The sequence below is a fragment of the Equus asinus genome, chromosome 5 (genome assembly GCF_041296235.1).
Source record: "Equus asinus isolate D_3611 breed Donkey chromosome 5, EquAss-T2T_v2, whole genome shotgun sequence".
Classification (NCBI taxonomy): Eukaryota; Metazoa; Chordata; class Mammalia; order Perissodactyla; family Equidae; genus Equus; species Equus asinus.
Window position 1 is genome coordinate 106,072,122 of NC_091794.1, and position 18,382 is coordinate 106,090,503.

The 18,382-nt window shown below is 43.7% G+C and overlaps 1 protein-coding gene across 2 annotated transcripts in view; it reads right to left on the reverse strand.

Moving 5' to 3' along the window:
• The window catches only part of PEX14 (peroxisomal biogenesis factor 14), a 132,884-nt gene that overhangs the window by 100,299 nt on the left and 14,203 nt on the right, over positions 1-18,382 (reverse strand). For both annotated transcript variants that reach the window (XM_014849816.3, XM_014849815.3), the window contains exon 2: positions 16,218-16,265. In XM_014849816.3, coding sequence (XP_014705302.1) covers positions 16,218-16,265 — 48 coding nt within the window. The remainder of the gene's footprint in view (positions 1-16,217; positions 16,266-18,382) is intronic.

Sequence of the window (18,382 nt, forward strand, 5' to 3'; positions counted from 1 at the left end):
AGGCTATAAAACAAGGCTGGTGAACTACCAGAGAACAGCACTGGGGTTAATAAATGACAACCTGAGGCACACAGCCCTGGCTTCTTAGTTCTTCCCAGGACACTTTACAGCGCAGATGTCAAAAACTGAATTCAATCAGTCCATACTCTACAAGAAAAGGGGGCTTTAACATTTCAGTAAGTTTCTGCTGTTGCAAATACGATCATGAAAGAAAGGGGAAAACACAGTAACTTCAGTCTATCCAATGGTTAAACTCTAAAATCAAAGCACGGCATGATCACTGACCACTGAGTCTAAACTCCACGGCACCTGTCTTGCTTCTTGGCATGGTGACCTGCCATATTTATGCCGAACACCCAGAGGCTAACACAGTACATCATCTCTGCGCTCCCATTAGATCCATCTCCAAATCCATCAGTATACTGCAACCTGGATCCACTGACCACGGTGCTGCAGTGGAGTTCCAGGCTGGGAGCATGACTGACCGGTTATAAGGAACAACCGCTTCCAGATTTACAAATCACAAGCAGCCAGTGCTGGGTGAAGGATTTTTTAATTTGGTTTGTTTTTCCAACCAAGACATTCTCAAAGTTCATTGTTCTTTGAAGCGGAAGCGTTTAATTTTCTAACAAACAATTAGAAGCATAGGACTAGAGAGAACACAAAATTGAAGATGAAGGTCAGGATATGTGAAAATAAGGGGCTGGGAGGTAGCTGAGATCAGGAATGTCCAGGGATTCTTGGCATGGGAGCTCACACCAGCCAGCCAGGCACTCTCTTTCCAGAGTATCTCAAGGGGAAATCACCCATCGATCCTAGGACACACGCGTTCTAGGACCAATCCCTTACCTCAGAACAGCCTCTGCCTCAAATTCCTGCTTGCGCTTTAATGTTTAAATTATTAAATGCATTAATGTATTTACATTATTCAAGTCTTATGTGCATTTTTCTAAGATAATTTATGTATAAGAGTTTGAATGTCCATGACTGTTAATGTCTACAACCCTTCCTGTTCATTATTGATTCTGGAAGAAAAAAAAAGTCAGAGTTTTAATGCCTTATTTTTAATGTATTAAGAGTCTGAATAAGTGCATTCTCTTTTTTCTTTTGTAATTTCATAATTTAAGTAGTACATTTATTAAACTGACATAGTATGAATTGTGGTGAAGTCTGGCACGGCTCCACACTGCCGGAGCAGCCAGCTGGAGGAGCGTGCCTGGTCCTCTGCGTGCAGCCAGGCGGCTGCTCGGTGCTCAACGCTCTTCCCACCTCCATGAGGCCAGGACACACAGCAGAGGAGCTGGAGGCGCTGGGCAAATTTAGGATGTGCAAGGAGATTCCTCTTTCTCCTTTTTAAACTTCCTGCCCAAGTCCTCTCTCCTTGTTAAATGGGTTTCCAGAATGCTGTTGAGCTGCCTCTTTTTTTAAGGTGGAAGTTTTCTGCTCATCGGAAGTCCTCACTGATGTGCTCCAGGTGACATCCAAACAGAGCTCCCCATCAGTACACAATTTTCAAGAGCATTCAAAATGCCAGAGTGTGGCACAGCAAAAACAAGCAAACAAAACAACTACTTTAAAAGGGGATCTCAAAATGCAGACAAACATCTGTAACAGGAGGCACCTCGAACTTGGGTAAAAAAACTTCTTTCTTTTGAAATCCCATTACTCCAGCATAAAAGTCCTCTTTCAACAATAGCCAATAGAGCGACAGTGACACCCAATGGCCTATTAGTTCAATCCCAACCGAGCACTCCGCATGGCCTTCCCCAGAGATGGGTCTCAGGCCCAGAGTTCCTGTGTGAACGTGAAGCTCAAAGGAAAATCACATATCAGCTACTCATCAAGACACTAAATCTCTAAATGGATAAATTTCCTGCTGCTACACAGAACACACACATAGACTGTATGTAACTGAGCACATGCATGCAAATTGCACAGTAGAGCACACATCATTAGTCTCTCTGGTGGATGACGTGAGCAGGTATGCACATGTACACACATATGCACACAAAGATGCACAGCACATGGACTCAGCAACACTGTACAAATCCACTTGGAGTGGGAGAAAGGATGCCAGAAGTTGTTCACTGCTGTTTTAGAATCTGATTCTGCCATTTCTAATGTCATATATGCTTATACACATATATATTTATAAATATAATATGCATACATTATATGTTTTTAATATATTTTCTCCTTTTGTATTTTCTCCTGTTTCCTTCTTTTCTTTTTTCTTCTTCTTTTCTTTTTTGGCTACTCATTACCATTCTTTAACTGTTACAATTTATATCAGTATATAATGTTAAATAATTACAGGGAGCGGAGCTCACTCTAGTGAGGATATAAACGCGCTGTGGGAATCTACAGATTTAAACAAATAACACTCACAGCAGGGGGTGAGCGGATGAATTAGCATTAATATCCTGCCTGGGAGATCCCAGTGCACTGGTACTGCTTAAATACAGATCTTTTCTGTAACAGTCAATATGACAGCTCCCGGCAATACGGCCCCTTTCCCTCTCTCAGTCAATATAGCAGCCAGTGAAAATAGAAACGTCCCTATAGCAATCAATATAGCAGCCAACTAAAATAAACCCTTCCCTTTTAAGGGCTATATAATAGTCAGCTAAATGGAAGAATTGGCACCCCTGCTGGATAGCTCAGCAGAGAAGCCAAGGAATGAACAGGCTATAAGCACTAAATGATCCTTTTGTTCCTCAAACAGGCCCTGCCTGTGAAGGGAGAAGACATCCATAGGTAGACAATCCAGCGAGGGACCCTTGGCCGGCTGTTCCTGGTCCCAAGGAATAAATGCCGAGATCATAAGCAGGCCACAGGGCACCCCTCACTGGGGTTTATTAAAAATGGCCAGAAACTCCAGAATCTTTGTTCAAACTGTCAGTTGGAATAGGAGAACATCTGTCTCCAGTGGAAAGTGAGAGTATCTTGATTCAAATCCCCTTCGCCCCCCCCTGCTCCCACCCTAACCCCAGAAGAGAAGAGTATTAAGTTAACAGCCTGTGGTTTTCTGTTTTCCAGGAGCAGGGATAGCGGTTGTGTCGGAATCAGACACCCTGCCAAGCGGGTGAAAAACACAGCATTCTATGTTGAATGAGGCCCAGCAAATATATAGAATTCATTTTTAAAACTCACAGCCATCAATCTATTAAATATTGTAACACCACCATATTTTCCCCCATTCACAACATGGAAAATACTCTCCTTCCTTGGAGACATTTAGGAAAGAAGTTTTATTATAACAAAATTCAGAGGATGGCTCACTCCGAAAGCTAGACCAAACTAGACCAAAGACCTTTAAAAAGGAAGAAAAAGATAAACAAGTAGCATTTGATTAAGAGAGGTTTCTATGCATTTGGAGTGATCGTTCTTTTTCATTATAACTAGCTACTTCTAAAATTAGTTCAGTGGGATATGTGAATTTGACAAATGTGGAATATAACCACTGACACCAGGGCCGGTTTCCAGTCAACACTCCTGAAGTTAATGCTGGGCTTCTGTTAGGCTCCAGAGCAGATGAACATCAGAGACCTGCCCCACCTTCATTAAAATTCCACAATCTGTTTGCCATCTTTTGGGTAAATCCACAGAGGTTCCCTGTTTCCCTGGCCAGGTGTTTAACACCCAATGATGCTCATGTCATCAATCAGGTGACTCAGTCAAGTGCCACAGTGTCAGAAACTGCAGGAAGAAAGATCCTGCAAGTCTTGGTTTGAGAGCTCAAGTCCTTAAAAATTTAGATCTCGACACCCAACCTAAGCCATGAGACTGAGCAGGTGCTCTTTACTTCAGGAATTCCAGTCAAATAACATCTTAGGGGGCCCGGCCCAGGGCCAAGTGGTTAAGTTCACGGGCTCTGCTTCGGCAGCCCAGGGTTCGTCCCTTTGGATCCTGAGCGCGGACATGGCACCACTCATCAGGCCATGCTGAGGCAGCGCCCCACATAGCACAACCAGAAGGACCTACAACTAGAATACATAATTATGTACTGGGGGGCTTTGGGGAGAAGAGGAAGGAAAAAAAAAAGAAGACTGGCAACAGATGTTAGCTCAGGTGACAATCTTTAAAAAAAAAAAAAAAGAGCGAGCTATCCTTAAAAAAAAAAATCTTAGGAGAATAACAGATGAACATTATCAAGACCGGCTCACGGCAATCAACATTTTGATGAGGGATACCAGCACTCATTAGTCCTACAGTCCATCCTAGAAAAGCCTAGTGCTCTTAGCCATACTGTGATCAAGGTAGCCATTCAATGAAGAAAATGGATATATGGGGGAGACCAAGATGCACCCACAATTTTGCAAAATGTTGTATCACAAAATGTGAGTTACTGTTGTGATTTGACATGGCACTTGGCTTCTGGAGCTGAAGCCAATGAGTCCTTTATAAAGGACGTTTTCATTTCTAAAACAGACACTGAAATTGGAGGGTGTAGACACTCAATCAGATGGCAGTAAAGCTGGAGAGAACGCACCATGATGTTAGCAAAAAGTACGTCAACTACAGATGCTACGATAGTCAGCAAAGGTGGCAGGAGGGGGTGGGCAGGAAGGAAGGGAAAGAGAGAGAAAGAGAAAATAATTATGAAAGGGAAGGAGAAAGAGACATGAAAGAAGAGATGAAAGATAAGAGAAGAGGTAACAAAATAAGAAAGACAAAAACCTCACTTTGGCATTTATAGTTTAAAGCTTTCAGGGCATTTTATGAAATAACAGTTGCAATAAAACAAATAGAATGGTGAGTCATCTGGTTTCCAACTTCTGAGTCAAAAAGGGCTGTTTCTAGACAAACTGCAAAGCAGCTCTGCTGCCTGCACACTAAACGATGCTATCGCAGCTACAGAACAGGATGTGGAGAGAGACCGGGGAGTGGGAGTGAGCACTGTCTTTGCTGGTCCCAATGCCTCTGCGAATAAAGACTGTCAAGATTTAAACCATAATAATGGAAAGGCTATAAAGGTCTCAGCTATAATGTTTCCTCTGATGTTCCCTTTCATAAAATGCCCGCTTTATGTTGCCTACGTGGCAACGATACACTAAACATCCGCATATGTGTGCACCAGTGGGAATGCTGCACCCTGAGTTCCCAGCAGGCAGCAACTGTGTGCTCCAGCCCCTTGGCTCATCATCACCATCTACATGAGTGAGCACATACATACATATACATACACACATCCCACAAATTCGCACTGAGTGCCTACTTCCTGTCAGGAGCTTGAGCAATAAGCAATATGCCCACCCCATAGAGGGTTTAGCTAGATGCCTAGGTGCCAAACATCAAGGAAACAAACAAACGAAAATGAATTCTGCTTGGACATATGGCCATACAACCTAGAGACTCCTTTCCTATTTCAGCACCTTATCCAAGAGTTTGGCAGCCTAACAGTGAGTTGTAACTTTTCCTCCTCCTATGCCAGAGCAAAGTAGGTAAAATGAAATATAAATCAGATAAACACTCAAAAAGGGGGCTAAATTGGGCACCCACAAAGACTTGCCTTTATGGGACTCAGGAGACAAAATTGTACAGAAAACCTCTGGTTTCAAGAGAATCTTTTATCTATAGCCTGCCACCTAACCATTCTAGGCACCGGGGAACCGCAAAGAAAAACAGAAACAAAAACCTCTCTGCGTTAATACTTTATAGACGTGACAAAGAGGCAGGAACTAAGAAAGGACAACGTGGATGTGGAGAACTACACAAAGGGATAAAATGAGGTTGAAACCTGTAAATCAGGAAGACCGTGTGATGCAATTAGGGAAGCCGAGGTACAAAATTAGGAAAGGACCGACCCAGCCAAGCCCAACTCCGTGGCAGATACGGAATGATAACTCCAGTTTGCTAGGTGGGCAGCCAGTGCCAACCACAAACCATCCCTGGGCTGCCTCCCCTGTTGATCTATAATCGGCGAGTCTGTGATAGAACTACCAATTACCTTTAGGCCCCCTGTATTTAGTTCACAGACAAAGGGAAGCAGGAGAGACCAGTTAGTAATGAGTAAGTAATGGCCACTAAAATACATTGTATTTTACAGAGCTGCTTCGGCAGGAAAAGCCATTCGGAAAATAAAAAGTGAAAGAATAAAATAAGCTAGAGAAACTCAATTTTCTTCTCCCTTCCTCCCAAAGCCACACTTAGGATAAAATGAGGTTTGCGCAGGTTAATCCTTATGAGGTAAGAAAAAAATGATTAAATACATTAAAAAAATCAATTGTACATTAAACCAAATCCAGGAACTGCAAAAACAAACACCACAGCGGTTCCTCCAGCCAGTATTAGCTCTGCCAGTCTGGTCAGTAGGGGATACCCCCACCTGATGGAGCCCGCTGAGGTAATGGAAGAGAAGGAGAAAGGAAGGGGAGAAAAATGGAGCTGGGGGAGGCAGCAAGGGACTACAGATCTGGATTTCACTGGAATAAAGTTATTTCTAGACATTACAAAGGAAGAAATAAAATGTCTTATAAATGGGGCTCTGGAGACCAGGCTGAATTCTTCAAAAATCCAATAGAAATAATAATAATGATAATGATAATCATTTGATAAACAGAAGTTATAAACCACTTCACTGTCAAATGATTTGCCACTATTTCTAGTTGTTTCTTCTGTTCATTAGCAGCTCCTATTAACCGCCGTTTTTCAGAGAGAGCTGGAGAGGTGAGGTTGAGAGGCATGCCTTTGTCTTTGAGGAAAGCCGCTCTCGGAGCAAGAATGGAAACTCCTACCCTTCTACCCTGCTCTGGGATCCTTAGATGAAAGCCCTCAAGAATGCAAAGCCCGGAGAGCAGCATCGGTCACCAGCTCCTCCCACAGTGGAGTCAGGACCGAGAATTCTCAGCTAATCCTAAATAAACCTCACAGGGCTGAACGTCGCGGCGAATTTGCTTCTCAGTGTGTACTGTAACCATCCGGTTCTGCCTACAACCAACCCTTCTCCTTTTCATCACTTGCTTCAGCCACACAACTGGAAGAAGATCTGAAAGCACGGCCACGGTGAAATATGTGCTTCTGGCAGGGTGGGGAGCTAGTTATCCATTTCAACAAGGCACAAGTTGGCCATGTGTCAGTCTTGGGCCCTGGAGTCTAAAAAAAATGGTCGAATCTGAAGTTTCCCCCTGTAATGTGCTTATGAAATGAGTCACTAAGAATTGAAGAGAAGCCTCTGTAAGCCCAGCTTTGTGGGGAGTGGGGAGGAGTTGAGGGAAGTGCTGAAAGGAAGAACAGGTAATCAACCATATAACAGTGGTGTTCCCAATGGAATAAAGACACATGCCCACAGGGGAAAGTTTCACAACATCTAAACACCATTAGAGTGGGTTATCAATGGCAACAAGTAAGATCTGACAAAAAGATTTTACTCTCTTAAAGACATCTCTATTCTCTTATCTTCAAAGCAAGTGAACTCTGCTGCCCTACCTCTGACAGTGAGGGATTTATGGATGTTGATGGGGACACAGATAAAAGATTTACCTGAGGGAGCAGAGAAAGCAGAGATGGAAGATGCTGGATACTACAGTTTACTTATGTGGATTCAGGCAACCTGCACGGCACCACTTTAAGAGCTGGAGTCAAAAGCAAATTGCTCAATTGTGGAACCTTCCTTCTGCCAGCAGGGGACAGAATAACAAGCAGTTGCTGCCCCCTAGAAGCAAGCAGGGACACAGCACCTTGCTCTACAGACCTAAGATGAAAAGATCCTATTATCTCGCCTCGATCCCGTAACCTGTCATTAGTGAGGTACATGGGTGCAGCCGCCTCCTCCAAGTAGAGGAAGCCCACATCACCTGTGATAAATTAATAGGTGCCTTTTCAACAGCTAAGATGCATACAAAAGACTCCAACCAGGGAGACTGTGCGAAGGCAGCAGCTCCGGAGGAAGCACAGACTCACCAGGCAGCACCTGAACATAACCAAAGCCCCTCTACGGCCCTCTGTGCTGGCGGCAAGTTCAGCACACTGTCCCTGCCTGCTCTCCCAGCCTGCTCAAGTCGGACAAAGAGAAGAGCTCAGCAGCACCAACTCGGGTTTAAACCCCAGTCCTGCCACTTCCCAGCTGCGGGAAACTGACTCCTTTCCTCTCTGTAAACTGAGAAAGAGAGGAATTCCCACCAGTTTGTTAGGATGAAACAAGGTAACAAAAGTAAAGAAACCAGCAAGCACAGCATTCAGCGGAAGCCCTCCTGGCCTATGTGATCAGAGCTAGTAATTGGTCAGTTAATTGAAAAATCAGTTAAAGCAGGGAATCATTAAAAATGGAGCCTACTCTAAAACCTGTAAATGTACAGTCATTTGCTAATCTTTTGATGTAGAGCCAATGCCTTTCCTTTGAGTGTGGGCCACAGACTGAAGTTCCCAGACATCTTTCTTACATAAACCCCACCCTTAACACACCCTTCACAATTTCTAAAGCAAAGCAAGAACTTAAAGACATTAGTAAAGCAAATCTAAGTACTGAATACTTCTAAATTTTTATGATCTTCTCCTAGTTTAACTGTCATTTCACTCACACCTAAAAAGATAGCAATCTTTTTAGCAATTCCCAGTTACCGAAGCATTCAGCTTGGTTTTCATAGAACCCTCTTTTAATATTTATGTTTATAAAATACACTATATTTGTAGATCTCTGTCTGCATTTATATTTCACCTGTTTACAGCATATTTAATAAAACTGCCTAACTCGCTCACCAATACAACTGGCACACACAGATGCAGGATGAGTTGACTTCTTCTTGGTCTGCAGAACGGGTGTGGGCCTGACTGGCCAAGCGGCTGCCCCTTCAAGGCACCCTGGGCCTCAGCAACTAGATTCCACGGCACCAGAACAGTGAGTAGGTCATTTCAAAGACTGTCTAATGCAAGCTCTTCACAGTTTAAAAAAGATGTATTTGGAGCCGGCCTTGTGGCATAGTGGTTAGGCTTGGTGTGCTCCGCTTCAGCAGCCCAGGTTCACAGGTTCAGATCTCAGACACAGACATACACCACTTGTTAGCCATGCTGTGACAGCAACCTACATATAAGTGGAGGAAGACTAGCAGGGATGTTAGCTCAGAGCTAATCTTCCTCAGCAAAAAAAATAAAAATTAAATAAAAATTTTAAATCATGTATTTACTGATGCTGCCACTTTATTTCACAAGAGATTTGAAATGACTCTCAAAAGTAGAAACAAGACAAAAGGATACAGCTAAAGGAAAGTATAAGGAAGGGGGAAAAAAGATGTTTAATAAATGTTTACCTTTTTCTCCTCCACCAAAATCCATTTTCAGTCAACTGTGCAAAAACTAAACCATTTATACAAATAATTAACTTGCCTGCCTGATTCTGTTAGCAGCTCCTCCTCATCAGGCTGGAAAAAGCAGCCTTGCCCCTTAAGACCCTCTTGTGGCCCGTCTGGGCCATAGTGGACAGAGAAAGAGAAAGGCCTCTTGACGGACACTGCTGCGTGAAGGGAGTGATCGGTGACCCAGAACGCCACCCCACAGACTCAGTAACCACAAACGGGACAGCTGTGCCACCAGGGTCACTGCTAAGGCAAGAGGTCACACAAGGTGGCAGCATGTCTTCTTCTCGACAGAGGCAATTTATGCAATCCACGGGGGCTATGAGTTAGCTCCTCTCTGACTCTGATGTCAGGGAGTGCCCCGGGTAGATTTACCCCAAGAATCACTCAGTGTCAGCCCCATCTCTAGACTGTTCAGACAAACTCATAATGGCAGGGAGAAGATTTGTGGAGCAACAAGCATAAATCTTGGTTATAACTACAAACCATAAAAGAAAGGAGAGCTGGGAGGGAAGCAGGGAGGGCGGCAAATGCGTCCTTCTCCGAAGCACCACTTTATCTTCCTGTGGCTTCTCACAGCACAGAAGTGGGATTAACTACAAGACCGTATTTTTCAAACCGAAATTGGTCTGCACAGTTTGACGATGGGCTAACATACTTTAAATTGAAATTACCCTGGAAAACATAGGGCACACGGCGGTTCTAAGTGCAACATGACAATCAGTGGTTCTCTAACTGGGGGCTCAAGGGGATTTACTGAGTTTGCCACATGAATAGCCATCCTTTAGGTCACACTTAAAAGACACTTTGAATGAAAATTCTATCAAATAAGATAATGATTGATTTTAAGCGAAAGCAAACCTTTTCAGAACATCCTTCAGCCTAAATAAGAGCTTTGTGCATCCATCTTCAGTAATGGTTAAGGCAGGGCACCTGCAGGAACTGTGCCTCCAGGGGGAGAGAGAGGAAACGGAACCTCTTCCTCTGAAAGAATGACGCTGGTGATAAGATTAAAGACCGAATTTCCCCAATCACTGTGTGGCTCTGAAAAAAGGCACAGAGAGCTCAGTTCCCCAGTTCCCACATCTCAAAACAAGGACACTGTTCAGTTATCCAACAGCCAGGGCCTCTGATCACAGGAACTACAGCAAATATAAAGTATTACCATGAAAGCCAGGAACCCAAAGTATAAACAAAGCTGAATAACTATTTCAAATTCCACTTCTTTAATTATTACTCCTAAGAGTTTCAATTCATCTAATAATTATTTGTAAAAGGATACCTGAAAACCGAAAAAAACAACCTCTTCATTTACCTGAAAGAGGAAAGAACTTCAAGGGCACCACCCAGTCTATTCGATAAAGCTTCTCAGTCTATAATAGGAAGGATGAAGTAGGAAGAGGCAGTAATTTCAAAATCAGTAAGTGGCCTAGAGATTACAGAGAAGCCACCCAGAGACAGAAGAGGCTCTTCTCCAGCTCACCCACTTCAGCATTCAGTTCCACCCAGTTTCCCTCTCCACTCTGCAGGGCAGGCAGGAACCTCAGGCACCCTCTCAACAAGGGTTTTCAGCACTAAGAGAGCAATTTTATCTTCACTGAAGGCTTTCCATGGTTGACGAGAGGGGAGTGGGGAAGGAGGAAAGCCAACATTTTTTCCTATCTGAAAGGTGCCCAGGCCTCAGGCCCAGGATCCACAGTCTGGTCACACAACAATGTCACCGTCAGCTGCACCATGAGCCCCACCCTCCAGTTGTTTACACTTGACTTTGGTCCCAAGTTTCTCAGAGGCAGTTGTGAGGGGTGTCCCCTACCATGTGTTGCTAGTAACAGTTTAAGTATCAACATCTGCAGATGATTCACTTTTTAAAAATAAATAAATAGAGCAGATACAGGATTATCCCTATAATATCATCTCCAGTCAACTGCATCCAGACAGACATCCCTGAGTGGGAAACAGGGGCGGAAATCACAGTTCGCTTCAGCAAACCTAATTCTGCTACAGCTCAATCAACCACTACAGATTTTTTAAATAATAATGCTTAATGCTTTAGATTTGCCATATTTATTTATTTTTCCTGGAAAAACGACAATTTCCTGAAACCGCTAAATGGCTGATTTCATTACACTTGTGCTTGTAAAATATTTTCATAAATACAATATTGAAATCAATTTTATTTTCCCACCAAGTGCTTGGAATTTTACAAAATAAATACATGTGTTATATGTTCTTCATATGTATACATACATACATACATACATACATGAGTATACACAAAGAAATGCATTGAGCATGTGAATGTCACCCTTTGGAAATGTTTTGGTGGGGATAAAACATGAAAACCACCTATCCACAGTGAGCCTGCCAACTAGTACACCAAAGTACTCTAACCACAAAAGACACAAATACAGAGGGAGACGGGGCCAGGAATGCATGTGAGAGGACTCTAGGAGACAGGCAACTAACTAGCCATAGCTATTCTTAAAGAGAAGCTCACAGACTAGCTCCCTGAATTCACCAAGATATTAACGGCCTTTTGATTACCAGCCTCTCATTAACTGGCTTAAAAACCAAAGAGAAAATCTTAAGTTTCCCAGGCATAAGGTGGGTGAGCTCCCCCAGAAAGACTGAGATCAAATACGTGATGTAGAACCCCCTGGGGAAGGTTCCATCTTAGCCACAGGGAGAAATTTCAGGATGCAGCATACTTCTGTACTTAGAAGGCAAAACTACTGAGATACAGCATGAATTTGCAAGTGTAGAGCATCTTATTTTTAAGAATTCAGCATGCTAAGAACTATTAATCCTAGGGAAGGTGAGAAAGTAGAAATTATCATCATCATCTATAAAAATACATTTATTGTAGTTTGGGACTATTTTGGTGGAGGGATTCAGGCAAAGGACAGAAACAAAAAAACTATACCTACAAATCATAGGAAGAGAGAATGGTAGAAGACTCATCCATTAGAAAGAACTTGGTGTCAAAGAGCAAAACGTTGAAATTCCAGTTTAGTCCAAACCTATAAGTGTTGCATAAAGTAGATGAGCAACAGTATTGCTGAATACTGAGGAATCTGCTGTGTCGAAACTAGTGAGCAGACATGTAAACAAAACTTTATTTACTGCTTACTTCATATAACCTAAAATCCCATGACTAAAAGCACACTCAGAAAGTTACTTAACCTCAGTTTCTGCATCCAAGCCAGACAGGAAGCAAGTTACTCCATTCAGATAATTGTCCACCCATTCTTAAAGACCTATTGACTAGGTAGGACTTGATCCTGCTGGAGTGGAGCAGGGACCCAACCCAGAGCCTCTATGGTGAGCCCGAGCATGTGTGCACACAGGTGACGAGAAAACGGTCTGCAGGGAGTTTACAGAAGGTTTTGAACAGGTCTAGAAGCTGGAGGTCAGTACTTTAGAGGGCTGTCAAAACTGCTTGCCCTGGGGCCGGCCCAGCGCCACAGCGGTTAAGTGCGCACGTTCCGCTCTGGCGGCCCAGGGTTCGCTGGTTCGGATCCCGGGTGCGGACATGGCGCTGCTTGGCAAGCCATGCTGTGGCAGGCGTCCCACATACAAAGTAGAGGAAGATGGGCACCAATGTTAGCTCAGAGCCAGTCTTCCTCAGCAAAAAGAGGAGGATTGGCAGCAGATGTTAGCTCAGGGTTAATTTTCCTCAAAAACAAAACAAAACAAAACAAAACTGCTTGCCCTACAAGGCAAAGCTCAGTGAAGAAAGTATAAGGAAGAAAAAGTAATCAACCGTTGTAACTTTGGCAAAGAGTTTTGTCATTAACAATCAGAATTGCAACTTGGGGTTTACAAAAATTACCAAGACTGATCTGTTCACCAATCTGCAGCTCTGAGGACATTATGACATTATAGAGCAACTATCCCACTAATACGGTCAGGGTCACTGGGTTGTTTCTTGGCTGAGGGAGAGGACTGAAGGGGCAAGAGAAGGTAATATGCAGTGTCACTACCTGGGTGGAATCAAGACAGGCGAGGACTAGAAACACAAATGTGTCATTCTTGTAGAGACTACAAGACTATACTTCTCACCACAAAATCACAAGCCAGTTTTTATGGTCCAGAGAAGACAGAAATGAAAATCAGGCCCTCCTTCCCTAGCAAATAAAAATAATAACGCAGACCTACAAATACATCCGCCTGTCAATGTCACTTGCACTATACTGACTATTCAATAGAGCCTCTTCTGTCGTAACTCATTTTTTTAATAAAGGGAAAAATTACTCCAAAGGGATCATGTAGTTCTGAAGACAATAAGATTATCTGCCTTCAGCATCTCATGCTTAGTCCTTTTAGTGTAGAGAACAGGCAGCTTCCATTAAGAAATTCTGTGGAAAAGATGCACTCAGTTAAAAACAAAAACAACTTAGCAGGGTGCCCCCAACACTGGAATATCCACTCCTTAAGACTTGGCTTCAGGTTTCACAAAAACCATCCCTAAGTACCTCCCTCCCTCCCTCTCTGCAGAACTCTTCCTTCTCTGAATAATGAGGGCTCTCTCGTACTCCCAGCCAGGCAATTCTGCACCAAATTACACATGATTTTGTACTATTTGCTAAAATTATATACAGTCTTGTGCTATTTGCTAATTGTTTCATGTATACAAACACCTTTTCTTCCCCAAAATAAATTACTTGAGAGGAAGGCCTAGTTTTATTCTTGAATTGTCTGTTTCTCCTGAGCATCCAGGAGAGAGCTCATACACAAGGCCTAAGAAACTTCCCACCACAGAAGGGTGACTTGGGCTGAGTGTGGTGCGGCTTTCTGTGGATGGGGGCTACTACCCCATCGCTTCCCCAGCACCCTATGAGTCTCATGCAGCCTGCTGCCAGTTCACAACAGCTCATCCTGAACCCCTGACGTGCCACACGAGCCCTCGCTAGCCCCAGGTGGGCTCCTCTGCCTGGCACCCTCCCACTACCACTCCCAAGGGACAGAAGTAGCTCACACAAGACCATACAACTCGGCTGGTGCCCTCATTTAATCAGGCTGCTGCAAATGGTTGGCCAAAAGCAATAAAGGCATGACTGAGAGACTGTGGGAGTTTAATATAAAAAAATTAATAAGAAAAAAAAAGAGGGGAAGGAGAAAGGGTCTACCTTTTAACAGGGCCCTAATTACCCAACTCATAGGATCAGCCCCAATGAGATGGGAGTTTATTTCAAGGGTTTTTTTTAATTATTGTTTTTTTTATATATATATATAAATTGCTGCTATGTGTCTTCTTTCCTCTGAGCAATTATGCAAGTACATAAAGAGGGGAAAAAATATTAATTAAATATAAGGTAATTGTAGAGTTGGCCTGGAGAGAATGAGTCTGAACTCTGGACAATCACAGGCTACTAGGGTTTGAAGACTGCTCAGGGCCTCCCAGAAAAGAAAGGAATAAAAATACAACCAACCAACAAGCAGATGTAGAGTACAGCAGGAAAAGAGCAGTGCACGGAAACATTAGCACAGCAAAGGGGCTGCAGGGTTCCCAACACCCAGAAATCAGCAAAGCTGCCAACTGCTTAGGGCTCAGGCTCACTGCTGGAAAGAACCCCCAAGAGTTTATTCAACCATGTCCCAAAAGATGGTCTGACCACTCTTCCAGTGATCAATAAATTAGGAGATAAAAATTTATAAAAAGACTGAGGAAGTAAAGCACTGAAGAGGACTGTAGTTACAGCGTTCAATTTGGATGTGAGTCCAAAACCAACCACCACTTCAGCCTGAGGGGCACCGAGGCAGGCCCCATGGGAAACACTCAAGCTCCCTATCTAAGGAACAGGCAAAGCGAAGCCTCCTCTGGCTTTCACACCACTGTCACTTCAAGGAAGAACCCAGGCAATACCAAAAGAGTGAAATGAAGCCACTGTGGAGAGTAGTGGGAAGTGAGCCGTACTTGGTAACAGCAGGTGACATGAATGACAACAGTGTTCCCCTGAAACAGTCCTGGCAGGGCTTCTATCATCCTGGTCTTTCTACAGTTCTGCCAAATCCAACTCACCTTTTGCCTTGGAAAGCCTTAGTACAGGCTAGAATCCAGACTTGTTCGTACCAGCTAAGGACCTCACATCACCTCGTCCCACTACTGCCAGAAGGAGAGGGAAGAAAAAGAGGTGAAACCACAGGCCCTGCAGAAATAAAAGCTTGGCGAACATCCCTAAGCTTGTTACCACTATTCAAAAAAAGAAAAACGACTGAAAAGTTAAACCTAAGCTGGCCCCTCCATAAAACTTATCTGCTTTGTACAGGACAGGTCTTACTACCCAACCAACAAGATTTGCAGCAGGCCCTGAAATGCAAAATAGTATGAAAATAGGGTGGGCAGGCAGGCACAGCCACAGGACTCTGGCTCAGACCACCAAAGCTAAAGCACTTTCTAAAGAAAATTTCCTTCAGTACTTAGTAGGCCTCTTCCCTATCGATAGTATAAGCAAATAATGTTGGTAACGAGTATCCAAAACCTAATTACTGACCAGGCAGAAAGAGAACTCCCTCTCTTACCTGTTCTTCAAAGGCTACCTGACGTGCTCTCACCTTGAGGAACATAATGGCTACTTCAGACAATCAAGCAGTAACTTGGTCAGGCCCAGCAAACTCGCCCCAACTCAGTCACCAAAAGTTTCAGCATCTCACTAATTATTATTGACCAGCAACAAACAAAGTGGTGCATCACCACCTGGGGTGGATGCTTTTAGTTCCAGAAAGACAAGGCTTTACTAAGGAGAGATCTCACTAATCCCTGCATGCCAGGAAAGAAGTCAGAGGTCACTGATGGGGTTAGTCTCCACATAGCACCTACCTTTCCAGGGACACTAGTGATGCAAAACTATAGGATCAGAAGGTTTCTTTAAACTCACACAGTATTTTAATTATTAGAAAATGATACTATATATCTTGGGCACTTACCAGCGGCTCTCGAGGTACCACATTTTCACTTCCTGGAGTAGAGTTTGACTGCAAAGAAAAATAGAAACAAAAATAAGATCACAGTGCCACCCAATGGACATCAAAAAACCAAGGACATTCTCTTCTCAAGCAACACACACAAACACCTATTTCTCATATTTCTCCCCAGTTTTTCACACTGTAGAGTATTCTGTGGTGGGCTATCTGTGAGAAGTAGCCCGAAGAGTCTGAATTTGCCAGTGAACATGAAGAGACTGTCTCTGGGTTCACTGTCACAGCACCTCAAGAAGGCTGGGTTTGGCTTATGAGGGGCTGACGACAATCACAAAATTCACGGAAACAGCAAAGTCCAGAGGAAAAGCTTTAAGTGGAAGCAAAACTTCCCTTTTTGCCATCTCCCCACGGTGTTGATGGGGAAAGAACAGAGCCAAAGTGGAGAACCTGGTCCAGCCACAAGGGGGCCCCAGTTGCCCACACTCAGGATTTTCTCTGGGCATCTGTTAGGAGCAAGGAAGGGAGCAAACTATCAACACTGGTTCATCACCTATCACTGAGGACACCAATTCCCAGTAGTAAAGAAAGCCAGTCTTAAGTCTTTTTTGTAAATAAGCTGGTGACAGGCTGACAGATAAAAAGACTAACCGGCAGGCAGGCAGCATGTGGCTGTAGTCTATTTCCTTCTCTGGATCTCTCCTCACCCTCATATTTGCCTTCAACCCTTGGCTAAGCTGGCCAAAACCGAGAGAAAGGGAGAGACAGACAGACTTGGAGGAAATTTACAAATCTCTAAATGAATAAAACAAGCAGTTTGAGAGAGTTATGATTAGTTTACTGTTACTGATGTTCAAGCCTATTTTCAATTATCTACAGATAATATCCAGACAAGTGCAGCTAATCTGCTGGTTTCAGAAGCCAGACTCCAGCCTCCATACTCCTTCCAGCTAGTTCAGATGGCAAATGCCAGATTTCCTAGGAAAAAGCACCGAAGGTAGGAGAGGAAAGAGGCCACTCCAAAGAGGGTCTCCAAAGATTTCTTCACAGTCAGTTGCCAGCACACAGCTGGCACGTAGCACAGTGGCAAGGACTCTACTGGAAGGAGGAGTCTATCTCCTCATCCAAGTCCTGTCTAAGAGCCACTTCTTGTCCCAGGACAAGGTCAGCCAGCATGAAACTAATTAGAAAGTGTGGAAACCAAAATCTCAGGGAATCTGAGCATGCTTTCCCTCCCTCCCTTCCTCCTTGCTTCCTCCCTCCTAAGGCTCCAGACATCCATAAGCTCATGCGCTTAGATCTCTAGCCCAGAGCCCTCTGAGTTCTACATTGGACTGCCTTTTTGTCTCCTGGACTTAACAAATCCCATAGCTGATTCATAATCCTCTCCCTCTGCCACACATGTCCTCTTCCAGTGTTCCCTGTCTGAGTGAACGTACAACCTTCCACCAAAATATGCAAACAAGAACCCAAAAGGCCATCCTTGACCACTCCTTCTGTCTCACTTGCCAGAGCTAACACATCAAGTCCTGCCAATATTCCTTCCTAAATATCCATGGAATCAGTCCATCTACTTCTATTTCTATTGCCGTCACTTAGGTCCAAGTTCCAAAATCTCTTGTCTGGACCACCGCAATAGCCTTCTGATCAGTTCACCCACATCCATGCTGGCTCTCTTCCAATTCATTTTCCACACTGCAGACTATCATTTCAAAATAATAATCTGATCTCATCCCTCATCCACTCGCCTACCCCAGTAAACAACAACTCTAATACACAAGAAGATTCTCAGCGTGGCCTACAAGGCCTTGCATCTACTCTGACTACATCTCAGGTCTGTGTGGCATCACATTCTCCACCTCTGCCCACAACAGCCACAATGGCGTTTGCATATGCTATTCCTTCCCTTCTCTCTGACACTTGAAGTCACCCTTCAAATCTCAGCTAAGTTACTTCCTTGGGGAAGCACTGCTTCTCTGACATCCATGCCAGAGTCAAATTATGACACACTATTATACACTAACACCATATACCTCTCCTTCAAGGACTGAGCAGAACTGCAGTTTTACACGTGTGATTATCTGATTGATGTCACATCCACATAGGCAGAAACTGTCTCTGTTTGCTTATTACTGTATGCCTGGGTCCCAGGACAGTATCAGGCACCGATGAGG